This window comes from Melitaea cinxia, chromosome 30 (genome assembly GCF_905220565.1).
Source record: "Melitaea cinxia chromosome 30, ilMelCinx1.1, whole genome shotgun sequence".
Taxonomy (NCBI): Eukaryota; Metazoa; Arthropoda; class Insecta; order Lepidoptera; family Nymphalidae; genus Melitaea; species Melitaea cinxia.
The window spans coordinates 4,444,247-4,469,868 of record NC_059423.1 but is presented as its reverse complement, the minus strand read 5'-3'; the positions used below and the strand labels follow the sequence as shown (position 1 = coordinate 4,469,868).

At 32.3% G+C, this 25,622-nt stretch overlaps 3 protein-coding genes across 3 annotated transcripts; 2 read left to right on the top strand and 1 right to left on the bottom strand.

Moving 5' to 3' along the window:
* The first annotated feature begins 676 nt into the window (after positions 1 to 676).
* On the top strand, positions 677 to 3,736 carry LOC123668109. Its single transcript, XM_045601903.1, has one exon. It carries the CDS (start codon positions 677 to 679, stop codon positions 3,734 to 3,736), a length of 3,060 nt encoding a protein of 1,019 aa, XP_045457859.1.
* A 36-nt stretch (positions 3,737 to 3,772) lies between these two features.
* Positions 3,773 to 6,330, top strand: LOC123668108. The gene is made up of 2 exons (XM_045601902.1): positions 3,773 to 4,077; positions 4,131 to 6,330. The coding sequence occupies exons 1-2, from the start codon at positions 3,773 to 3,775 to the stop codon at positions 6,328 to 6,330; spliced, it is 2,505 nt and encodes an 834-aa protein (XP_045457858.1).
* A 2,871-nt stretch (positions 6,331 to 9,201) lies between these two features.
* LOC123668324 lies at positions 9,202 to 19,156 on the bottom strand. Its single transcript, XM_045602083.1, has 3 exons — positions 18,935 to 19,156; positions 10,821 to 11,009; positions 9,202 to 9,699 (listed from the first exon to the last, which is right to left on the bottom strand). The coding sequence occupies exons 1-3, from the start codon at positions 19,044 to 19,046 to the stop codon at positions 9,566 to 9,568; spliced, it is 435 nt and encodes a 144-aa protein (XP_045458039.1). The 5' UTR covers positions 19,047 to 19,156; the 3' UTR covers positions 9,202 to 9,565.
* Positions 19,157 to 25,622: the final 6,466 nt, after the last annotated feature.

Below are 25,622 nucleotides of genomic sequence, written 5' to 3'. Positions count from 1 at the left end.
AGATGGCAGTTTTAAAGCATGTTTATAATTCATATACCTAGATGGCGCTAAACACAAATTTTATTGTGTTAAATTCACACGATACAATTATCTCTGATACAAATTACAAATGTCTGCTAATTTCTGACGCTTGCGCCGGTTTTTTGCGATATTTTGTTTATTTTCGTGATCTTTCTGTGTTATGTTATGCGTTTGTTGTTGAGTTGAGCTAATGTTCCTCCGACTAATTCACTGTACGGTGAACGACCGTACACTTGCGCCAACTCGGCATTTCATATTATAATTAAATTTATTAATTTTTTTGTATGTTAAGCAATAAGTTCAGTTCACTTATAACCTCGCGGGCCTGTGCACTTAGTAGCAATTTTTATCATGTTTTAACTATCATTTATTTTATCAATAAACATTTTTATATATCATTTCCTGTATCATTTAAAGTTGTGTGGAACACCGAACAACTTTATGGTCCTTCGATCTAGGGACCTCGCGAGTGCGTGTTGATTACGTGGACAATCGTTTTACTGCGACTTGTGAGGCGAACAATAAGTGAAACGTGGAACTTACAGTGACACTTTCAAAATTTTTTACGATTTTTTTTTAAAAAAACGTATATCATTATCAAACAATCAGTGTTTTCCGGGTGTATCAGTTAACCACATAATATCGTGAATCAAAAATGGAAGATATCATTACCACGCAGTACCAGCTTATGCAAAGTATTGAAAATATTTACACCAACTTTAAGAAAGATGGTGCTGAAAGGAAGACATACTCTAACATCCAGAGGCGTATATCAACTCTAGAAGCCTACTGGAACGAGTTTAATGGCAATCATATGCAGCTTATTGACTATCAAAACGTTGATCATGAATACTTCAAGCATAACTGCTATCAGAAAACTAATGATTATTATCAAGAACTGGTACAGTACCTGCATCTGTATTCTTTATTTACTGAAAATCCTTCTGTTCACCAAATGCCTGAGAAACCGCAGCTTGGCAAGTTACAAATATTTGAAACTCTTATGTTAAGGCCATCAGCGTCACCTGCTAGGAGAGGTGGTATCAAAGCGTCGCCAACACCAGCTACCGCCTCATCGGACAACGACGCCCATGTAGATGCTCCTGCGATACCAGTACCGCAAGCTAGACCACATCAGAGCTCTCATTCAAAAGAAATGAAGAACAGCAGCACCTGTAGCAAATTAAATGAAATGCTTCGCAAACAAAAAAGCAATTTTAAGGCGTTTTCACGAACGATCACTAACATCGACTTCAACAACATCTCTGAAAAATGGGAATTCGAAGACATTTTAAAGCACATAGAGTCACGCTGGTCAAATATTGACAATTTGCACTGGGAGATCGACAGTGAACTGTACGAAGAAGATAAAGAATACGAGCGTTCCTTTAACATTTACGAGCGGGAATATATCGAAATCAAGAAAGTTTTAAATCAAAAAATGTGGTCAGCATCTTTTAGAACACAATCAACACCAACTATGGACATACCATTCTTCCACGGGGATTATCATAAATGGAATTCGTTTAAAGATCTATTTTTAGAAACGATTCATAAAAATCGTTCCATGTCCAATGCGCAGAAAATGCAGTTCTTAAAGAGCAAGGTCAAAGGGGAAGCTGAAAAACTCATACAGCATTTAAACGTCAGTACAGAGAACTATCAAATTTGTTGGGATATTCTGAATCACAGATATAACAACAAAAAGTTAATATTCAGCTCTCATATCAACATGTTATTGAATTTACCAACAATGTCACTTCAAACTGCAGCAATTATAAAGAAAATTCACGATACTGCAAATGAATGCTTGAATGCCATAAAGTCGCTTGGAGTCGACATCACTACGTGGGACCCGCTAGTGGTTCATATACTCTCTCAAAAACTTGACCAAGAGACACATAAGGATTACATAGAGTCTTTAAAAAACCCGAGAGAATTACCTACATTGGCCGAATTTTTCGAGTTCTTAGAAATGAAATTTACCTCACTAGAAGCTTCGAAACGAAAACAAGATAGTATTGCGCAAAAATCAACCTCGCAGTATTCTTCATTTAATACAAAGAAACCGAATCAGCAAAATAATTATAATTACAATAAATATTCAACTAACAACGCATATCAACCGAACAAACATATTTCTAAATCGTTACTTGTTTCGTCAGCATTACAATGCCCCCAATGCAAAGGGAAACACGGCATTTTCAACTGTAAAGAATTTTTAGAAATGTCAAATGACATGAAGTTAAAGACTGTCTATGGCCTACGACTATGCACTAACTGTTTATATGATCACAAGGGAAACAAATGCATCTCAACAAAGACATGTAATAAATGTACAGAAATGCATAACACCTTACTGCATGACGCATTCAGTTATTCTTCACACACAGAAGCCAGCCACTCGGACAGAGTTAACGTATCACAGCAGAAAGCAGCGGAAATCCTTCTTGCAACAGCACTAATAAAAGTAACAGCTGCAGATGGTACGCAGCACACCATGCGAGCGCTTATTGATCAAGGATCGCAGATATCTCTCATCACTGAGAATGCAGCGCAGCGACTGCGATTGCCCCGTCGTCGTTGCAAAGGCGTAGTATTTGGACTAGGTTCTCAAGGTAATAATAGCAAGGGTTCTATACAAATAACAGCATCAGCAATAAACAGCGAATTCACGTTCAATATGAAAGTAATAATAATGAATAGTCTTATCAGTAATCTTCCGAATCAATCATTCCCTAAACCAACGTGGCCGCATATAGAGCACATTCAATTATCGGACCCCGAGTTTTATATCAGTAAACCGGTAGATCTGTTACTAGGTGCTGACATTTATTCCCTTATCATGATGGGAGGAATTATTAAGGGAGATAACGAATCCCAGCCCATTGCGCAACAAACGCAACTTGGTTGGTTATTATGTGGTAACGTTAAAACCTATCAATGTAACGTGATATCAACTAACACAGAAGATATACAAAGATTCTGGTCAATCGAAGACATCGCGGATACTTCTGAAAACACTTCATTAGAAGCCCATCATTGTGTTAAGCAGTATAATGAACAAACGACACGTCAATCAGACGGTCGATACATCGTAAGACTCCCTATGAAACCAGACGCCATGGAGAAATTAGGAGAGTCTAAGCAGAGAGCAACAGCACAGTTTCTTCGGTTAGAAAAAAAGCTCACAAGAAACGAAAAATTATCACACGATTACTCAGCCTTCATTGACGAGTATATTACATTGGGTCATATGCAAAAGGTAAACAAAATTGACGGTAATCCGAAACCGTCGTATTATTTACCGCACCATTGTGTCATTCGCCCCGACTCCGCTACTACAACGTTGCGAGTCGTTTTCAATGCGTCATCACCCACGTCATCAGGACTTAGTCTTAACGACTTAATGTATAGCGGCCCCAACTTGCAGAAAGATTTATTATCTTTGATTTTAAAATGGAGATTGTACGAGATCGCATTTACGGCAGATATTGAAAAAATGTTCAGACAGATCAAATTACATCCTGAAGATCAAAATTTACACAAAATTATCTGGAGAGAACCGACCAAACAACAAACTCGATACTACAGCGATAATAGCCCTCTACTTGAATATAAATTATCAACCGTTACTTACGGTACTAAGGCTGCTCCTTTTCTTGCTATGATGACGCTGAAACAACTAGCGAAAGATGAAGGTCATAAATACTAGATCAGAGCTAAGCAAGCACTAGAAGAACAGTTCTACATGGATGACCTGTTGTTTGGGAGTGATGACATCAACTCTGCTTTCAAACTGAAAACTGAACTGATAGCACTTCTCAGTTCAGGTGGATTTAACCTCCGCAAGTGGTCGTCCAACACCAAATTATTGACGGACCCTGTCTCAAATCAAACATCATTCGACTTCAAGCATCATGAATCAACTAAGGCTCTGGGATTAAAATGGATCCCTCAGGAAGACGTTTTATCGTTTCAACTCAATTTAAGCACTCCATCTAAATCGCTAACTAAGCGGGTACTTTTGTCGGAAATATCCAAAATATTCGACCCGTTAGGATGGCTGTCTCCCGTTACAACTAAGCTGAAACTTTTATTTCAAACAGTGTGGCTACGACACACGACATCCAATGGAATAACGAACTACCAGAAGAATTGAAAAGGGAGTGGAATATAATCCGGGAAGATTTGGAATCTATCAACGAGATAAAAGTACAGAGGTGGTTAAAAAGTCACGAATACGACAAGATCGAGCTACATGGGTTTTGTGACGCATCAACTAAAGCGTACGCCTGTGTTGTTTACTACAAAATATATAATCTTCAAGATCAAAAGAGTACCAATCATTCATTTGTTGTCATCGGAGCGGCGAAAGCAAGACTAGTACCTGTAAAGAAAAAAATCACATTGCCACGACTCGAATTAATGGCATGCCTTTTACTATCAAAGTTAATGGATGTTGTTTCACGCACATTAACTAACTATAACATCAAAGTGTTTGGATGGACGGACTCCACCGCAGCATTAGGATGGATCCAAGGTGACTCTAATCGATGGAAGGCATTTGTAACAAACAGGGTTGAACAGATCAAAACAATTATGCCTTCAGAATGCTGGCGCTATATAAAATCACAAGATAACCCAGCGGACTGTGCTAGTAGAGGAATCACTGTAAAACAACTACAGCAGCATCCCTTATGGTGGACTGGACCATCATGGTTAACCTCGTTCAATTCAAATTATCAAGAAGAATGCCCGATTTACTACACAGATCAAGAAACAAAACAATTAACTAAACATCAAACAGCTGTTGCTATTACAAACCAACATTGTATAATTAACGATATAATAAGCAGATACAGCAATTTCATTCATGCAACCAGAGTACTCGCTTGGATACTACGTGTGGTGTCACGTAACCGAGACTTATCAAATAAACAGTTTTATTTATCAATTAATGAATTATTACGAGCAAACCATATGATCATAAAATTTTATCAAAACATCGAGTTTACGGAGGAAATTAACTGTATTTTTAATCAAGAAAAAATCAGTTCGAAAAGTAAAATTCTTAACTTAAATCCTTTCTTAGATAAAGAAGGATTATTACGAGTAGGAAGCAGAATCAAGCATGCACAGATTGAAGATGATATGAAGACTCCTTTAATCATACCTCATGAAAGTCATTTAACAAACTTGCTTATAGACCAAGCGCATAGAAACACATTTCATGGTGGCGCGAGGTTAACGCTATCACGCCTTAGACAGCACTACTGGGTGATAGGAGGGAACAGAGCAGTTAAGAAGTACATCTGCAAGTGCGTTATCTGCAGAAAGCATAACCCTGATAAGCAAAACCAACTCATGGGTGATTTACCAGCTGCCCGCTGCAATCCAACTCGGCCGTTTTACAACTGCGGCGTCGACTTCACTGGCTACGTTGACGTCAAGTACAACAAAGGTAGAGGAGCCAAGATTACCAAAGGGTACATCGCCGTATTCGTTTGTATGGTCACTAAAGCAGTGCATCTCGAGCTTGTCTCCGATTTATCATCGTCAGCATTTATATCAGCACTTCGGCGGATGGCAGCTAGACGTGGAGCACCGCGCCATATATACTGCGATAATGGGACCAACTTTGTAGGCGCCGGTCGCGTCTTACAAAAAGAATACCTCAACTTGCAACAATTATTAAATGAACAATTTTATCGCGAAATCACTGACATGAACATAGAATTTCATTTTAACGCACCATCTTGGCCCAGTGCCGGTGGGCTCTGGGAAGCAGCTGTCAAGAGCCTAAAGCATCACCTTCGGAGAGTTCTTGGAGAGCAAAAACTGACCTACGAGGAATATGCTACATTATTAGCACAAATAGAAGCGTGTTTAAACACCAGACCGCTGTGCGCTATCACGGAAGATCCCGATGACATAAATTTCCTCACACCGTCTCATTTCTTGGCAAGTGGCCCGACACTCAGCATCCTAGAAACCGAACGAGATGAAAGAACAAGATGGCAGCTAACTCAAAAAATCTTCAATGATTTATGGAAGCGTTGGCAAAACGAATATCTGTGCCAATTATCAGCTCGCAGCAAGTGGCAACAGCCCCAGCAAAATCAGAAAATAGGCGATGTAGTCATCATTCATGACACAAACTTACCGCCCGGCAAATGGCCCCTTGGCAGAGTCGTTGATCTACACCCTGGAAAGGATGGACACGTACGGGTCGTAACTATCAAGACGAAGAATGGCACCATCCAGAGGCCAGTCGTAAAATTATCAACGTTACCTATTAGTAATTAAGAAATCCCCATCATCATCGAGCAACTCGTCACATGAACATATCGAAATGAACGATTTTAGAAATATTCACAGATCGCCCATAAGGCGACTTCTCCGAGTTTTATTAATCATTTTACAAAATAATATGCTGTGCTAATTTTTATTTTATCAATTTTCAATATTTCTAAGTTATATGTGTTATTTAAGATTCATTTTTATCATTTTGATTTTTAATTTTTATCATTCTTGATATCAATCAAATAAATCAATATAAGCGTTTTATAGCATTTAGTTAGTAGGTTATTTTATCTTTAATTATTGTCAACCATGTAGCATCATCCCTTCATCTCCTGACCCGGAGCATGTACGGTGAACGACCGTACATTTGCGCCAACTCGGCATTTTATATTATAATTAAATTTATTAATTTTTTTGTATGTTAAGCAATAAGTTCAGTTCACATATAACCTCGCGGGCGTGTGCACTCAGTAGCAATTTTTATCATGTTTTAACTATCATTTATTTTATCAATAAACATTTTTATATATCATTTCTTCTATCATTTAAAGTTGTGTGGAACACCGTACACTAACTACTAAACATATTTAGTATAGTTCCTAGACTTAATCAAATTAAATGACTTTCATACCATTATAAACACGTTGACCACATAATTATATATGAGTGGCCACTGTTGCTTTAATTAATTACAAAACTAAAGCATCTGAGCAAAATTGTTAATGCAGTTATTCCTTTATTTATTTTTTTAGGTTTCAATCGATTATCACAACCAAAGATACCATGTGTTGGAAGAAAACCTTTGCAAGAACCTTAACCATGAATTTAAATTGACATCTAACAGTTTTTGTATAGTGAATTTAATTGACTATCTTTAAGATCATTAAATTAATATCCTAAATTCCGTGCACTAAAAAGTCATTAACATCGTAATACATTTTCTCCAACAGCAGATCAAATATTTTTTTCTTAAACACTGCAGTTGTAAGGTCTTTTAAGGTATCGGGCAATGTGTTATAAATTTTTATAGCCATACAGTGTACATTTTTTTATAAAGAGTTAGTTTTTGAAATGGTACATATAACTTTTGCGGATATCTTATTGTTCGTGATATTATATCTGAATTAGCTTTGAAGAGATACAAATGCTTTTTTTACGAAAGCATTTGTATAGTAGAAGAACTTATAGATGAACCTTAATTAAAAAAATAGCATGTTTTAGAAATAAAAAAGGACATGGGTTTCAAAAGCCCGTGGATGTATATTAATTATATTTAAACAAAATATATTTCTTCAACGGCTATAACGAGTCGGAAAGGTGTGTCCTGTTTGATTATTGCTGGCCCAATTAGATATACGAGTTCATCAAAAGACGAAATACTCATTCTGTAGTATGAAAAAAATTTATCTGGATAACATCTGAGTTTAGAATGCAATGTACGATGCTTCCCATATTCTAATCTATTACTTAATATATGTGCACCCAAAATTTTCTTTTTTGTTTTCATCTTCTTTTTATTATTAGAGCAATTAGAGCGTTTTTTTTCCGCATTTTCACGCACACGCACCGCGCTAGCAACACTGTCACTGATTAAATCGAATAGTCTGCGGCTAACCAACCAACAAAATAAAGTTGATCAACTAAGTTGTAAACGTCCGCACACGTACGCAATTTAGTTGTTCGGTAGTCGGCCAACTTAATTGTAAGTGTGCGGGAGCACTAACTAAATAGTTTGAACTCCTGTACAAAACTATAGTACATATAGCAACAACGCTAGTTCACCCTAGGAACGTTCAGCTCCCTCTGGCGTGTCGATAAAACAACTAGTGTTAATGTGAGGAAATAGTTTAATGGCTGATGGACAAGCATAACAATTAAACCCCCTAGGAACGTTCAGCTCCCTCTGGCGTGTCGATAAAACAACTAGTGTTAATGTGAGGAAATAGTTTAATGGCTGATGGACAAGCATAACAATTACACCAGATAATGATAACAATAACCACCGAATATACATACAATATTTGACATTTTGACCTAACTAAATCTACACGAAACCTCGATAGCGCGATCTATTTACGAACAACGCCATCTGTGTTTCATTCTATAAACTAATAAAATTAAATATACATTCAACACTCCTGTTCAAACTGTTTAATTAAATATGTATCTTTTCTCTCTCGCTACCTTTTTATCATCTGATATGAGATCAAAATCAAAAGTTACTTTATTAAAATTGGCTTCAACAGTACTTTTGAATCAACAAATTGAATTATATTTGTTTTAATTAATCAATGACAGTTAAAGTGAAACTACTGCTGATTTAACATGTAGAGTCTGCAGAAAGGAATTGGCAAGAAACTGAAGTTACTTATTTAAAAAAAATGTGTTTCATTATATACATATTTAGTTATATTTTACTATATTCACACATCGTAAATTATTATTAATATAAACTTCCAATTTATATTATATGAGTAACATCTTTGTTACATATTTCCATTTTTTTTACGTATTTTTAATATTCTTAGTCACACGATAAATCTCTGTGAATCTAGAAATATAAGCAAAAAAAAATAAAGAAGATGAGAAAAAAGCTTCAGCCTGTAATATCGGACTGCGGGGCATAGGCTTTTTTCCCCATGTAGGAGAAGGATCAGAGCTTCATCCACCACGCTACTCCAATGCGGATTGGCGGATATATTCCCTACTATGAGTAACGATCGCTATCAGGTGTACATTATTAACAACTGGGACCGACGGCTTAAGGTGCTCCCCGAGGTAAAAATTACAAAGAAGCTTACAATAAAATAATAATGTACAATACCCGTTTTATTTAAAGGGAACAGGAATAGTCACAAAATAAAAATCAATAACTTAGAAATTTGTATTTTTTTATTGAATCTCTTTTCTATTATTTAATCAATATCACAAACTTTTCTTATAATAGGCAGGTATTCAAGTAAAAAAAGATCGATAAACTCCTAAAAAAAATAATAAAAAAAGAAAACGCGACCAACTTTAAAAACCGAACAAAGGTTTTTGTTACCAACGGAACCGGAAATAGGAAACCGCTTTGAATTTTGAACAATAGCTGATTGTTAGTTACAAATAGAAAGCGGTAATAAAATTACTTTTATATACATAAATACAATAGATTTTGAAATGGACGCGGGAAAGTGTAACGTCAATTGAGCGTCCATATAATTATAATTAATCAAATTTAAAACTATATTTTAATTTAGGCCTTAGCTTCCTCAGTTTTCTTTTCTTCTGCTGGTGGTGTGGGGAGTTCTGGGTATTCTAATTTGACGCCATCTTCACATGTGAATACTGGACAGCAGTCGGGGAAGGGTGCAGTCTTGTTGGTTTTGTCTAAAAAGGAAATCAAAATTCAAAATCTGTGAGAAGGACTTAAAACAAAAAGGAGCTCCTTTTTATAATAAACAACATAAGATATTCTTTTAATCTTTACAAATAAATAAAATTAGAGTGTCTGTTTGTAATACTAAAATAACCGCTTTTTACCAAATGCATATGGATGTATACACAGTACATATACCAATATAATATTTTTTACAATTTTTGTCTGTCTGTCCCACTGTTTGTTCCTGCTAATCTCTGAAATGGCTGTTCCGATTTTGACAGAACTTCCACTTGCAGATAGCTGATGTAATAAGGCGTAACTCAGGCTACTTATATTTTAGAAATTTATTTATTTTGTAACTCTGCGAACTGAACAAAAAATGTTTTTAATTCCACGCGAACGAAGTCGGAGGCACAGCTAGTATTTTAATATAATAAAATGCAATAAAATACTTTTCGTAGTTTGTTGCATGATTGAAAATAATTAGAAAAATAGTCTGAACCTGACCTCAGGTTAATAAAGCAATAAGATCTGACGGTCAGTGATTACATTCATTTATTCCAATTAGTGATAATAACAGAGAATTGCTCATTTTTCGCTACTAATATGTAACAACTAATTATGGTAACAACAATTTAAATATAATGGGTAGAATACCAATTCTGATCAAAACTTCTTGTAAGGGTAAAATGGGTAAAGGTAAAGGGAACTACAAATACCAGAACTATAGCAAAAGGGATTCTTCAGAAGGTTTGTCTTGTCTCGATATAGACGAATTTCTGAAGTTTAGCTTTTTTTATACCATAAAGTTGGCAAATAAAAGTCCATTTAACGGTAAATGGGACGTAGCCTGCAACATTAGGAGCATTGCCAGCGCGTTTCCGACTCTAGCCCTAACTCTTCCCAGGAGCTCTGGTCACCTTACTCACCAAAGTAACACAACACATCTGAACCGTACTTATTTTTCAGGCTGTGATTCCCTGTAAGGTTGACGCCCATTCTTAATCAAGCTGCTTCAAATTTTAAGCAAAATATATTTTGCTTAGCCGTATCTTAATACAAAGCTTGAAAATTCGATAATATTTTTGTGCCAACCAATAGGTTGTCTTCTAAAAAAATAATGTCTTACCAGTGTCGAGTTTGCATTTGGGGTTAGCCAAGGGAAGGGGTCCGCAGTCCTCAACGAGTTCCAGGAGCCTGGGGGGTGTGTCTTCACTGACTGCGCAGGTGCTACGACCACAGAAGGGAGCCAAGTCCCAGGAGTTGCCAGGTTCGACTGTGGCACAGCGGGTGGATGCGAAGCAGAGACCGGGGAAATCTAGAGGAGAAAAATTTAGTCTTTTTATTAATGTTGAACAACTGGACAAATTTTAATGAAAATTAAAATTAATAATTAGGAAAATGTAAACGTTTTTCTCTATTATATTTTTTTGGTTGTTTATTTGTATGGTAGCTCAAAAAGGGTTCAATAATTTATTAGTGAGACTTATAGGCTTTAAAACATCATGCCATACAAACACACAACATGAAACAGCAATAACTTTGCAAGAATAAGTATCGTATACAGAACGAAACAACGGCCTACATTTAATTTAAAATTGCTGTTAAAACTACCTGACAAATAGCAGTATCCAACAGGTAAACATTTAAAACATATGGATTAAGATCGAAAGTGTTAACACACTTTCGTAATACTGTAAAGTGTCTGACTACAACTTTATTTAAAGCATTTTCGCTTTTATATACTCTTAAATAAAGTACATTTAAATGTTTGAAATAGCTTTCGCGTGACCGGCCCTGGTCTAGATCTACGTTTAAAGATTAAGCACTACCACACCTAGCTTAATATGTAGGTGACTTGAATACATTAATTTGCTATATTTCACCTGAGTCGAGCTTGACTTCAAAAATTATTATTTTGAATAAAATTATGATTTATTTTTTTATTATCTATTTTTTTCTTCTGTTTTGAGTTTTAATACCTCATTTAAATTTACTATTACCGGTTTTTATTATCACCGATACGCCTATTTCTTGTTTAAAATATAAAAATCGGCCAAGAACATTAAAATTAAAATATAGGTCTTAAATTAAATAAATTAACGTTAAATTAGAATATTTTTTATTAATTTGTATTATAAATATTGCATAAAATTGCAAAAAAAGTGCATAGTTAAATACTTTGTAAACGATTTACGTAATACAATTATCTTGAATAATTCATCCAACGTAGACCTGTTGACTAGTCTTGTAAGTTGGGGCTCGTAATCAGGGCATTAGGATTGCGTATTACATGTAGTATAATTTGCTATAATATCAAAAACTATATTGAAACAGGCTTATAGGCCGAGTAGTGGTATGTTACAGGTTAAATGAATTTTATGAGGCCAATTTTTTGTTGTGGAAAATGCTGTAGATTGTTTAAAGTATTAAATTATACGAAATATTATGTAGGAAAACTTAATAGTTTGTGTTGTCACATTTTCGAGGACAAGAAAACAAAGGAGGTTAAAAGTGTCGGATAAAAATTCAAATGAAATTCGATATTTGAAAAACTTTTTTTAATGAATGTGTTCTTTTAACAATATTAGGTAAGTATGTGTAACGTTGTCTTTAATTTGAATTGCTGATACAAGCGATTACTCGTGTGGAGAACGGGCACATTGTTGCATCCAAGGCTGGTTAAAACACGATTGCATTGAGAATGCAATCACTTAAATGTCAAAATGACAACGATTTTGGCGGGACTGAGTTTTTTTATAGTGTTTTAATATTGTTTTAATTTTAAGCTTTGCTTATTGGTGGCTTTGTTTTTCTTTTTCTTTTTTCTTTAATAGTTGCCATTATTTTTTTTTACTATCCGCTCTGTTTATCTTTTATTTATTTTTTTAATAATACATTATTCTTTCTTTCTTTGTTATATTTTTTTTCTTGTCGTTTTATATTATTGCAATACATATTTTTTTATTATTATTGCAATGCGCACTAACAATTTGAACCTAAAATATTGTCAGTATTTATAAATATCCAATAAATATTTGTATTTTTTAACAATAATAAAATTAATTTAAAAACACATGAAACTAATGATCTTAAATATAAAAAATTAGCTATAAACAAAGTCGATTCGCTTGTAAAACACTGTTACACAAGCGATTACGACATGTCGATCCGTCTTCGGACTAACCGCCCTACATTCTGACACTTCTAGATACTTCTGACTTTCACTAACGTTTGATTTCATGTAGCGGTGATTTATCAGAAGCGATCTCAATATGTAACTGTGAAGGCAAGTATTTCATGATTCAGATTCTAATATTTATAATTTTTATATTTATTTATATTATTTTTATTTTGTTCCCAGCCATCAAAAGGATTTTTTTAAGTTCTCTCAATAAAAGTTAGAAGAAATTGCTATATGAGTAAGACCGCCTTTTGTACTAATATTATTTTTGTTATTTATCATAATTGTGTTTATTGTATAAAAAGTAATATTACTTTTATTATTGTAACTTTTTGTTTAAAATTTTTAAAAATGTTGGCATAGTAAAAAAATTAAAAACTAATATATATAAAAAATAAAAATCTTTAAAAAAACATTTAAAGTTAAAAAAAAAAAAACCAAACAAAAACTGAAAATAAAAAATTATTAACTCGCTTTACAATTAAATTACTAAACACAGTTTAAGATAGCGTACACCAAATCATCATAGCATATTACGTAAATTTATAAATTTACTATGTACACTAATATTATAAAGCTGATGAGTTTGTCCGTTTGTTTCAAACTTGCTTATTTCAGGATCAACAAGTTCGAATTGAATTTTTTTTTTCACATTACATGTTTTTTACCAAGGAACGCTATGGGTTATTTTTTCCCTCAAATTAAAGCGTGTTAAGCCGCGGCGCACAGCTAGTGTATTACATAATGACTATCTTCGTTCTAGCGTTTAAATAAAACAAGAAATCGTAAGCTATCAACTTCCCGGTTGATTTCACTTTTAACAGTAAACAGCTAACAGCGGGCTCTCATATACGAGTAATACTTAGAAGAATTGTTGTAGTGCTAACTGAAATTCTTTATAATCTTATTTTTGTCTAGACTAGTAGTAGTAGTAGACTGTGTGGCTACGGCAATAAAGAATATAGCCACCCCCTCTCTTCCTGTGGGTGTCATAAGAGGCGACTAAGGGATAACAAAGTTCCACTACCACCTTGGAACTTATAAAGCCGACCGATGGCGGGGTAACCATCAACTGCTGGCTTTGAAATACACAGGCCGAAGACGGGCAGCAGCGTCTTCGGTGTGACAAAGAAAAATATATATGTACATAATTATATTATATAATAAAAAAATAAAATTTCTTTTATATACTAGGTAGGTTCGTAAAAAAAAGTGTAAGACATTAAATTAATTCACATATATTACATATAACAAGTTATATACGAAATATCAGCCAATTAGAAGCAGTACTTTAGGTACAAGATAGGTCAACAAGTGAACTTAAATTATATAGGTTCTTCTATTTGAAGGATATTTTGTTTATATGAAGTTTGGAAATCGTGTGTAGTATATAAGGTTCAATGTGATGATTATCACTTGTATACTATATTTAAATGTTTTAATTTAATAACCTGTACGCTTACGTAACATTAGAAATAGTAATTAATTCTTCAAGGTTGTACTCTATATATATTTAATTTATTCGAATTTATTTATAATTTCTTGATCCTTTCAATTTGTGTTTTGTTTTTCTTTTTTTACAAGAGTATTTTTTAAGGTGTCATTTGAAATTTTTATAATACACAGTTACATTTACAATGCGAGAGTTAAATAACATTTAAATAATTATAGAAAATATTAAACAAAACAAGAGTAACATTTATTTTTTAATTTCATTATATAATCCATAATGCAAAACTTATAAATATTAACTGAATGCACAATAATTCCATTAAAAACCTTTTTAAATAATTTCAAAATCAACAAACACATTGACACTTCTTATAGGGCAATAAATTTTATAATATATTCTTTGTTTACGTTGAAATTAATTTAATGATTCATTATTTCTTTAATTAATTATAAAATACGTCGTTCTTGTTATTCATGATAGCGTGAAATTGTAATGAGCGTCTGTCAGACAAAAAACGAACGAAAAAAGTCGTTCATCATAAACTTTCCATTCGATTAAATCACGGAATATCTATTTCATTACTATTTACTAACCTATTTTTTTTTTGTTACAAAAATAAAATTATTTAAGGTTTTTATTTAACATTTTTTTTTAATTTAACATTTCGATTAAAATAGTAATAAAATTTCAAATTTAATTTCATTCCAAATAGCTTAGTTTTTCAAAAAAAAAAATAGTTCTTTTTTATCTAGCACCTGCATTCTTTTTATATAAATTATGAATGTATCTTTAGAATAACTACTGATAAGTTGATATAATTTTTTTATATATAAACTCAAAAGCCGTAACATAATCATCATAACGCAACAGAAAAAAAATGTTATGCTCCAAATAAACACTTTCATTATGAAATGACAGACTCATAATCATTGCATAATAAAATATAGTCTGGAAGCCTGCAATTTACAAGTGTATCACGCAAAAAGAAGTAATACACACTGGATATTTTATATCTTATAGTTATATAAATAAAAATGAATGTTGCTCAGCGCATAGCTCGAGAATGGCTCGACCAATTTGGCAATTTTTTTTTTTGTATGTTTCTTAGCCGACGGAAGGTTTTAATACTAAAAAAATTAAAAAATAATTAAATTTGTACTATTAACTTTTGACAGAATGAAGTCTGTCTGGGCAGCTAGTTAACAAATAAAAACTATGTCTTACTGTAGAGTCTAAGTGTCACTGTTGAGGTTATATATATAATTATATGTGTTTAAAAATACAATTGTTTTTTACTTTTCTTTTAGATAGATCGAAAGAGAGACAAATCTTCAACTTAGATCTAATTCCATTAATAAACTAGCTATACCACGTGATTTCATTCACGTTAATGTGAAGAAAAGTAGTTTCTGAAATTAGCGCGTACAAACAAACAAACTTCAGCTTTATAATAATATAGTATAGATTGGTCTAGTTCAAGTCATTAGCATATTATTACGTCGGTGTACTTAAATGTAATGTAAATGTTTCTAGAATAATCCAAGGTTTGTTCCAATCACTCACATTTATATGACTCAAACCGTAACAAAGGCCAACAGGAACTTTTTACTTTTTTTTATTATTTAATTACTTGTGACAGATAAAAAATAATTGCAACCGACAAAAAGCACTGTAAAGTATTTTCTATAAATATAAATTGTACCGGAAATGTGTTCGGTATTATTTTAGTTTTTATTGTTTTTAAATATTGATTTTGATTTAAAAGTTGTATATTGATTTTAAATTAATAATAATTATAAATACAATAATTACGTTTTAATTTAAAAAAGGTTTCTTTGCAAAATATAAGTATAGACAAAGGAATAAATCCGTGTAATAAACAAAATATCAACATAAAAGGACAAAAATGACATATACTTAACTATAGATAATAACTACGAAAACCACAGAGTTCGGATTAAAAAAATTGAATATCTTTTAAAAGATATGAATTTGAAAATTACTTTTATTACTATTTTCAGCTATAGATTTTACAAAGTTTAAAAGTCTTTTAAAAGATATTGACATGAAACTTAAATAATCATTTTATTAACATAAGTAGCACACATACATCGGGCGCTATCGCAACGTAAATCTGTGGCAGTTACAAATCGCGCAATCGGTTGCCAAACATATTGGATGCGTATGATTACACATTTCCTTTGAAATGCATAATTGCAACATAATTATATCCATGTATACATAAAAATTTAACCGTATGTATCTGATTTTAGAAATAAAATTTTATATTTTAACTGATTGAATGTTTTTTTTAAGCCCCGGCTTCGCGCGGTTGAAAAAACTATCAATGTTCCCCTACTATATTGTACATATATTATACATATAAACGTTCCTCTGGAATCACTCTATTTACTAAAGTAATCCGCATCAAAATCCATTGCATAGTTTTAAAGATCTAAGCATACAGTCAACGGGAAGTAACTTTATACGAAATACGATATATACGACATAACGATTATAAACATTTAAAAAATACAGTCGAATTGAGAACCTCCTCCTTTTTTGGAAGTAGGTTAAAAAATAATAATTAAAATCAATTACTTTTTTTAAAGTCTTGACTTATAACGAAAGAAATCTGATCAAGAAATTTACTATCGAAATAGTAAAAACATCTAGACTAAAATGTAGATATTTTTTTTTTAATGAAACTATGTTGTTTTTTTGTATTATCAGGAAAAATAAATAATGTTTTAGAATACTTTAAACGATAATACTGAATAATATTTACTGATAAAGGAAAGATAAAGTTACAGAATCAATTAATTTATATTATTAATTAAACTAGACAAACTTCACTATATATTTATTTATTTATTTCGAAATTACGATTCCATATGATAAACACTGACCTCATTAGTTACTGCCAAAGTCTTTGACAGTCTCACCCACCAAATAAACTACGAAATTTGGTTATAGAATCATTTATCAGATAAATAAAATGGCTTGTAAGTTATCAGCTGAATCCTTTCTGTTTAAGATTTCACTTAATGTTATAATAAATACTTTGAAATACCACGTATATATATTTCGTTTAATAGTGATAAAAAATGATTTTAAATTGAATTTAATAAAAAACAAAATTTGACAAGTTTTGACATTAAAACGCTTAAACTTTAATCAAATATACTTATTAAAAAATTATTAATTTTTGTATTCTGGTTTACGCTCTGATTGTCAAGGTCAAGGTTAATTGACAACTCCTTTTTAAATATCGACATAGATATACAATAATTATTATACACGTTTAAATATTAATGTACCCGTTAAATTTTTGTTGCTAGCTGAAAAAATTGTTGACAATCTCCCGATAGAACATATTTTTTTACTATTGATATCGGATTGGATAGGCTTATATCCAGCATTGAACTACCGATAGGCTAAAGTATATAGGTTTACTATTATTATTATTATATAAGCCTTTCTTTTATATCAATAACATCAAATATATATATAGAAACTATGCTTATTAAGTAGGTATTTCAGATTAATCTGTCATGGCCCCTTTCGGGTATAGGCCTCCTCCAGTTGTAAAAGTATATAGGTATCTTATCAAAATTAAGGAAATAAGGAAAAAAAATCGCAAAAATTATAGTTTTTTTCAGAACTATTAATGCTTCGTAGAAACTAAGGAAATTTAATAAAAAATGGTATTTTTTATAATTTTTACTTTGTGAAATTACTTTGATTTTTTTTAATACTGAAACTATTGCAATGAACCTCCTTCTTTTTTTAAGTCGGCTAAAAATACTAACTAAAAAATATACAACAAATCAGACAGTATGCAAATGTATACAAAATTAATTCAATAGAAATTTCCGTAATGTACCATTTCCTAGTTGAAATATTACATTAATAAACATACTATTTTGTACTGTCTACCATACTGGGGTACAAGCTTGTTTATTATATTAAGCAACGGCCTTACTCGCGTTGATGTCTAAAGTTACTTTCATGATTACTTTTATTAAATAAATTTAATAGCGTATTTATTTTATTAATTAACATAATGATTGAAAAATAAATATTTAAATAATTGAGACGAAAAAAAATTACTTTTTTGTGTTAATTCATAAAAAAAAAACGATTTCATTTTTTTAGAACTAATTGAAAAAATTGTTTTAAGAAATTTTTTTTTTACTTTTTGGCATATTTTTTCAGTTTTTAAAACCTTTTTTATCTTTTCGTAAAAAAATCTTACTTTTTAATATTTATGCAAATTGTAAAAAAGTAAAATTGAATTTACATAATTTAAAATTACAATCTTTCTCTTTTTGATTAATGAATTATAAATATTTTTTTATTTAAATTTTAAAAGTGTTGCTATATTTTTCAAACCATTAATTACTTTTAAATATTATTAACACATTTTGACTAGAAATTATAGTTTTTTTCTAAGCAATATTTCACATTCTACATTACGTAAAAATAAATTATCAATTGCATGTTAGGTCTTTAAATCGTCACCATAAAACAAATATTGTTTTCCCTTTATACCCTTTATCATACAGTCCCTAATTTAATCAAATTAAATAATTAAGTCACTGACCTCTCAGTACGTCAGCGGGAATCAGTCGTTGGAAAGTCTTCGGCCTTTCCTCCTTCTTCTCTTCAGCGGCGAACGCCAACGCGAAAACAGCGAGAACAAATAGGTACTTCATCTTGAACACCTCTTGGTGATATATAAAAATAAAAAACCCAAAAATCCCAACGCACGTCTACTTCGGAAGCGTTCGCGCGAACGACTGAGTCAGGAATTCAATTTTCGCGCGGTTTTATTGGCGAGTGAGCGGACAAAATGGCGGCTTTTATATTTTTTATTTATTTATGCCTTGTTCACACGGGATGTTTATAGGATGCGGTTGTTATATTTTTGCTAATAAATTGTCAAATAATTGTAATAAAGTGTATATTATTTTTATTAGGTTAATAAATTACATTTTTTTAATACTTTTAGACTTTTAAAAGTATTTGAATAGTGAACATTGCTTCTCTAATTGTTCTTCTTTCAAAACTTTTTCTTGTATGCGAAAATATCAATAGCAAGACGCTATCAATCAATATGTATGTATATTTTTTAAATTCTAAGCTATAAAAATTAATTTATTATTGCAATAATAAATTTAATTACATTTGATTAATTTCGAAAATATAAAATCCTTTTTCCTTGTAATTCACAAAAAATCCAATCTAACTTAAAGTAGTCATTCTTATTCATGCCTTTAAAGAACAGATTGTTATCTATACAACACTATATAGGTCAATATTTAAGAACAAATAAAACAATAATGTCACTTCCCGAAATATCAACATTACAATAATAGGGCAAGCGAAAGATTAACTTATGTAAGACAATTTTTTTTTTTTTAATTAATAAAACAACTTTTTCGGATTTTACCGCGGTTTATTAAGTATTTTAAATGCTCGACGTTTCGGATACACAGCAACCACGGTCACGGGAGGAATGTTCATTTTTACACCAGGATAATGCTATCACAGTGACATAGCCTATATTTTTCAAACGAATGAAAACGGACCAAGAAAAATTGTACAATTCAGGCGGGCGAAGCCAGGCGGAAAGCTAGTATTTTCGGTAAGTCACAATGTGTTCTTATTAAGTATGAAGGATTTTTCAACAATACATTTTGTTCGTCTTTTTAGGTTGTTGTACGAAATGTCGTCGTTCAGGGTTGTTGCGAAATGGCAATTTTTTTTTTATTGTTGATTGTTAAGTGCATCGTGCGAACGTAAGACACGTAAGTGTACCGGTCGCTTGCTTTGTTTTGTTCTAGAAGGTTTTACGATTGTCTAACATTTCATATCTAATAGACAATATTAGTTATGTATCTTTATTTATTACGCTATTAAATTAAAAATTAAAAAAAAAAACATATCCAATAATTCTTTTTTATACTGAAAACGATTTACGTCATTTTATATAGGATCTGATTATCTTCAAACTGGTGGATAGATTTTTACCAAACATAGCTAACAATCACCGCAAGGAAACTCGCTTTCAAGTAAAAGAAACAGTATCAAATCGGTTCATCTTTCCAAGACCTAAGCTTATCTTAAAAAGATTGACCTTTGTGCATAAAGTACTGTCAATATAAATAAATACATTTAAGATGGTCGTCTGTTCCTAAGATAAGCAAGTTAATTCTTGTCTTATACCAATCGACTGATATAGCTACATTACTTTTTAGGATAAATACATATATTACACACAGACTCAGCGTGGGAATCGAACCCACAACCCGCAGAGCAGAAAGATCACTGCGTCGACGGTCTTATCTCAAAGTATTGTAACCTCGACCACACCGTTTAATCTCCCTCGAGTCTTCTCAGTTTTACTTCACATTGGCGAAATCATTTTTGTTATTTTGGCACTATTGGAAGCCATTTAACTAAATGATATAATGAATGAACTTGTAAAGCATGATGTGAAATTTGGATTTTTATAAAATCCAAATTTCATAAAATAATCATTCTTAAAAATGATACTCGGTTCAGGCAAAATGAGTCTTAAATAAATTAAATATATATATATTTTTAAATTTATTTATCAAGTAAACAGTCATTGGCCTTAGTCCGTCTATTGCAGCCGATTTAGACAGTGTCAGAAAGATCCTGTGTCGCCTAGGACACTGTTCAGGAAAACGCAGAGTTGCCTAAGCTCTGCGCCACCCTCTCGACCTCACTGGCTAGGCCCGCAGGAACGACGAGTCGGTACGTGTGGAGCCAGTTCGGCTGCAGGAGTCTTTCGCATTTTAGAGCTATGTCATAAATGCTTGACGGAGACCCCATTCCGGGTTTCAAATGAAGTTTTTCTTTTCCAGGACCCTGATAATTTTGGGCCAGGTTTATCCTTCGGTCGCCTTTTACGACTCCCACGGGAAGAAAGGGGGTGGTGCTATTCCACTCGGCCGACACCACGCAACATCAAATCAATAATAATGTAACTTATTTATTATAAATATCATTAAAAAAACACGCAGGCTTATGACAACGCTATTTAGTAACCAATGAGACAATAAATATAAAATAATCACACATTTACCTAGTATTATTTTTTTTTTATTAAACAATTACAATGTTGTTACACATATAATTTTAAGGTACATCATAATTTTATAATAAAACTTTACCGTATCATTTATCAGCGACGTTTGTTAAATTCTAAAACTACATCCAAATAAAACACATAAGACAGCGATCGATACGAGTCCAATGAATAATTGTTTTTTTTTTTTTTTAATTTTATTTATTATTAATTTTTGCAAAATCCAAAAAAGTATCTTTTAGGAATAATTAATTTATATAGTAAGCTTTAAATCTTTTATTAATATTATATTTATTGACTTATATTAGTAAGGATGCAGGTAACCTCAAAAATCATTAATCCAACTATAAACATATTTACTTTCTCGTATCATTTTCTTTTTTTCACAAAAAATACCTAACAAATTATAAAAAAATAATTATAAAGATTTTACATATTTTTATATCATAATGAATGTTTCATGATAAGATTGCCGATAAATAATTTTAATTTATTTATAATTATAAATTACAACTAATTTGTTTTTTTTTTAATATTCATTAACGACAAAGTTAAAGCCATCGCTTACTCATGTTTTAATAAAGGATTTTCAGTTCAGTGAACTCCGTCTGTTATGTTCAGATTGAGTTACAAGGAACGGTAATTAATATTTTTTTTTATACTTCAAGTTAACAAAATCTTTTACAAAGCAGGTAACAATTAAACGAACTGTCTGCCAGATGGTAATCAGATAGCTTACTTAGCCTATGAATGCCGACAATACTAGGAGTATTGCAAGCGCGTTACCGACCCGAGCACTGACCGTCCCTAAGAGCTCTGGTCAACTTATTGTCAACAGTAACAGAACATTAATTGAGAGCAGTAGTATTTGTACAATATTGAATATAGCCAGCCCCTCTCTTCCCGTGGGTATCGTAAGAGGCGACTAGGGGATAACACAGTTCCACTACCATCTTGGAACTTATAAATCCGACCGATGGCGGGATAACCATCCAACTGCTGGCTTTGAAATATACAGGCCTAAGACGGGCAGCAGCGTCTTCGGTGCGACAAAGCCAGCCCTGCGGCCATCAGCCCGCCTGCCCAGCGTGGTAAGTATGGGCAAAATGGCATGGCTATGGCATTCACGCCATTTTTGGCGCGAACTTGTGGAGGGTTATGTCCAGCAGTCGCTGCTATAGGCTGAAGTGATGAATCAACAAACATAAAAATATCCACGTCAAGTAAAAGTCCACTCCACGACCATTCCCCACGACTATACAACCATTAAATCATTATCCCCACTCAGAACGGTTATAGATAGTAATTAAAACGAATTACATCTTCAACTGGTTCGAATCGATTTTTTTTTTTGTGTTTGATAGCCCATTTACCGAGCAAGGCTATAGGCTATTCTTATCTCAAATCAGCGTATGTGAAACTTGGCATGACATGCGTAATAAAATCTGTGCCTCTACAGTGACATAGTTAACACAAAGAAAAGTTATAGGTGTAAGGTGATTTAACTGTACAAGCCTGTCTTATTGCCTCCACTGGTGACAAGAGGGCTGGTGCATTTTTTGCCCAGAGAATCGGCATAGCGATTCAACGGGGAAATGCTGCCAGCATTCGTGGCACAATTCCACGCGGACATGATTTATATCAAAACTATCTGCAAATATTTAGTTCTTAAGTTGTGAATTGGAAATATGTATAATGTTTAATTTTACTGTACAAGTGTCACTTCGAACTTTTATTTTTCGTAAACTACCTTCAAAATGAATTTTTTTACCAAAAAAAAACTTATATTTATATTGAAAGAGAATCTTTTATTCTACATAATTATGTTTGCTCGCAAACGAAAAAAAACCGACTTCAATTACATAGACAAGTAATACAACGTAAGTTGACGAAAACACGCGACGATTAACAAGCACACTAGTTGTTACTACGATTTTCGAGGGTTCCTCTCGATTTCTCTGGGATTCCATCATCGTGTTCTAGTTTTCTTATGATGGTAATACCCTTGAGATATCTCTTTTCCAACAAAAAAAAGAATTATCAAAATCGGTTCATAAACGACGAAGTTATCCCCGAACATACATAACCTCCTCATTTTTGAAGTCGATTCAAAAGAAGATACTCCAATCGAAACTAGCCCACCAAGTTCACGAACACGAATTTTTCGAAACCCTGTCCCCGCTGTCCTGTAAAATGATGATTTTTGACTTGTACCACTTGTCACAGGACGCACAGAAATATACTTTATTCTATTGTTTAATCTGTGTCCAAGCTCGCATTTACAACACATTTTTTTAAAGGAACATCTGGCAAGGCACATCTTGCAGTGATCACAGCTGGCTATTGTAGACATTGCGTGTTCGATCTCCGAAAATGTTTGTATAGGATATACAGATGTGTTTCTATGAGGTGTTAATTTGGATATCCACAGATAATAAAACTTGAACAATAATGCCTTTGTCAGACTGAGCGCGTATTAGCGTGAGATATTTACAAGCCCATGATCTACATGTGCAAAGGCGTTTTCTTAATTGAGAAAGCGTAATCAGTCATACTGCTCAACTGCATGGTTATTGATAATTACTCACCATGAATAAAGGTCGTTATCAGATATCTATGATAGCAACAGGGACTGGCGGCTAAATTAACTATTCAAATTAATAATATACATTCAACTTTATAATTTTGTACAAATCTGAAAACTTTTTTCTTTCTCTGATTTGCAAATACTACATCAATTAATTATATTATCTAGGTCTTAGTATGGCCATGTATGATATTTATATACCGATTAAGCTATAATAATGAACACACTAGCACATAATATACTAAATATTGCAGGCGTCTATAAACTACGGTAATCGCTTATCATCAGGTGAGCCGTACGCTTCTTTGCCGATCTAATTGTATAAAATATATATATATTAATTATATAATTAGATCGGCAAAGAATATATATTCAAATATATTTATAAAATTATGTTTTCCTGCAAACGATAAAAGTCGACTTCAATCTACATCGATTTTATATTGTATTTTATCGACAAGTAATGCAACTTAGATAATCGAAAAAATTGTCAGTTAAGAGTGAATTGACAGATTGAGTTATGCACTCAAAAGACTTAACAGATCTACGAAAATTATAAGGTAGTGTAGTCGAATTTTGACCCTCCAGCTTTTCTTAAAGTTTTATCCTTAAAACAAGGATTGTAATCATCATAAGGATTGTGGTCATGCAAGCATACCAGCGTCTTTGTTCAACGTAATAACTCAATTCGTATACGTAATACTTGTTACGATATAAGTTTTGACGTTCTAACGCATCGCTAATTAGGCATCCTGTTTGACCAATACATAACGTGTTTGAAAAATCAACAAATCAATATATATATATATATTTTTAAGACGTTATACATTTTATGATCATAATAATCTATAGGAGTTGTATTTCGAACTAATATTTTTATTGTTAACTAGCTGCCCGGGCAGACTTCGTTCTGTCAAAAGTTAATAGTAATTTTTTTTTTAAATTTTTCGTTTTTCTTTTTTTTTAAGTATTAAAACCTTCCATGAGCCATTCTCGAGTTATGCACTTAGCAACAATCATTTTTATTTATAATTGTAGACTATTTCAACAATCTATAATAAACATCTTCCCTAGAAATAAACCACACAGAGAATTTAGAAGAAATTTATGACATACTAGCTGACCCGGCGAACTTCGTATCGCCTAACACAAACTTTTTCGTATGGTATTAAAGTTCAAATTGACTTTTAAGTATTATCACAAATCTTTTGTATGGGAGTATAGAAAAGTGTTGTTTTTAGACTTTTTCAGGAAATTAAAAAAAAATTTTTTTTTTAATTTTTCTCTCCGTAAGAACCATCCTCGTACTTCAAGGAATATTTAAAAAAAAGAATTAGCGAAATCGGTCCAACCGTTCTCGAGTTTTGCGCTTAGCAACACATTCAGCGATTCATTTTTATATTATAGATAATATACGAGTTAATTCAATCATATTATTTATTACTATTAATTATGATTAACTCATACCTTTTATAATATTGAGTACCGAGCCACTACTGCATGTGTGAGTACTGGCTAGGTGAAGTTATAGTTATCATATAGTATTTTATTTTTGTGTTACCCACCACATATTAGGGAATTTTAAAC

Excerpts from the sequence above, each read along its gene's own strand:
- LOC123668109 (XM_045601903.1), top strand. The coding sequence starts at position 677 with ATGGAAGATATCATTACCACGCAGTACCAGCTTATGCAAAGTATTGAA.
- LOC123668108 (XM_045601902.1), top strand. The coding sequence starts at position 3,773 with ATGGATGACCTGTTGTTTGGGAGTGATGACATCAACTCTGCTTTCAAA. Across the intron at positions 4,078-4,130 it reads ATATCCAAAATATTCGACCC|TGTGGCTACGACACACGACA; the intron begins GTTAGGATGGCT and ends TATTTCAAACAG.
- LOC123668324 (XM_045602083.1), bottom strand. The coding sequence starts at position 19,046 with ATGAAGTACCTATTTGTTCTCGCTGTTTTCGCGTTGGCGTTCGCCGCT. Across the intron at positions 11,010-18,934 it reads TCCCGCTGACGTACTGAGAG|ATTTCCCCGGTCTCTGCTTC; the intron begins GTCAGTGACTTA and ends TTTCTCCTCTAG. Across the intron at positions 9,700-10,820 it reads CAAATGCAAACTCGACACTG|ACAAAACCAACAAGACTGCA; the intron begins GTAAGACATTAT and ends TTTCCTTTTTAG.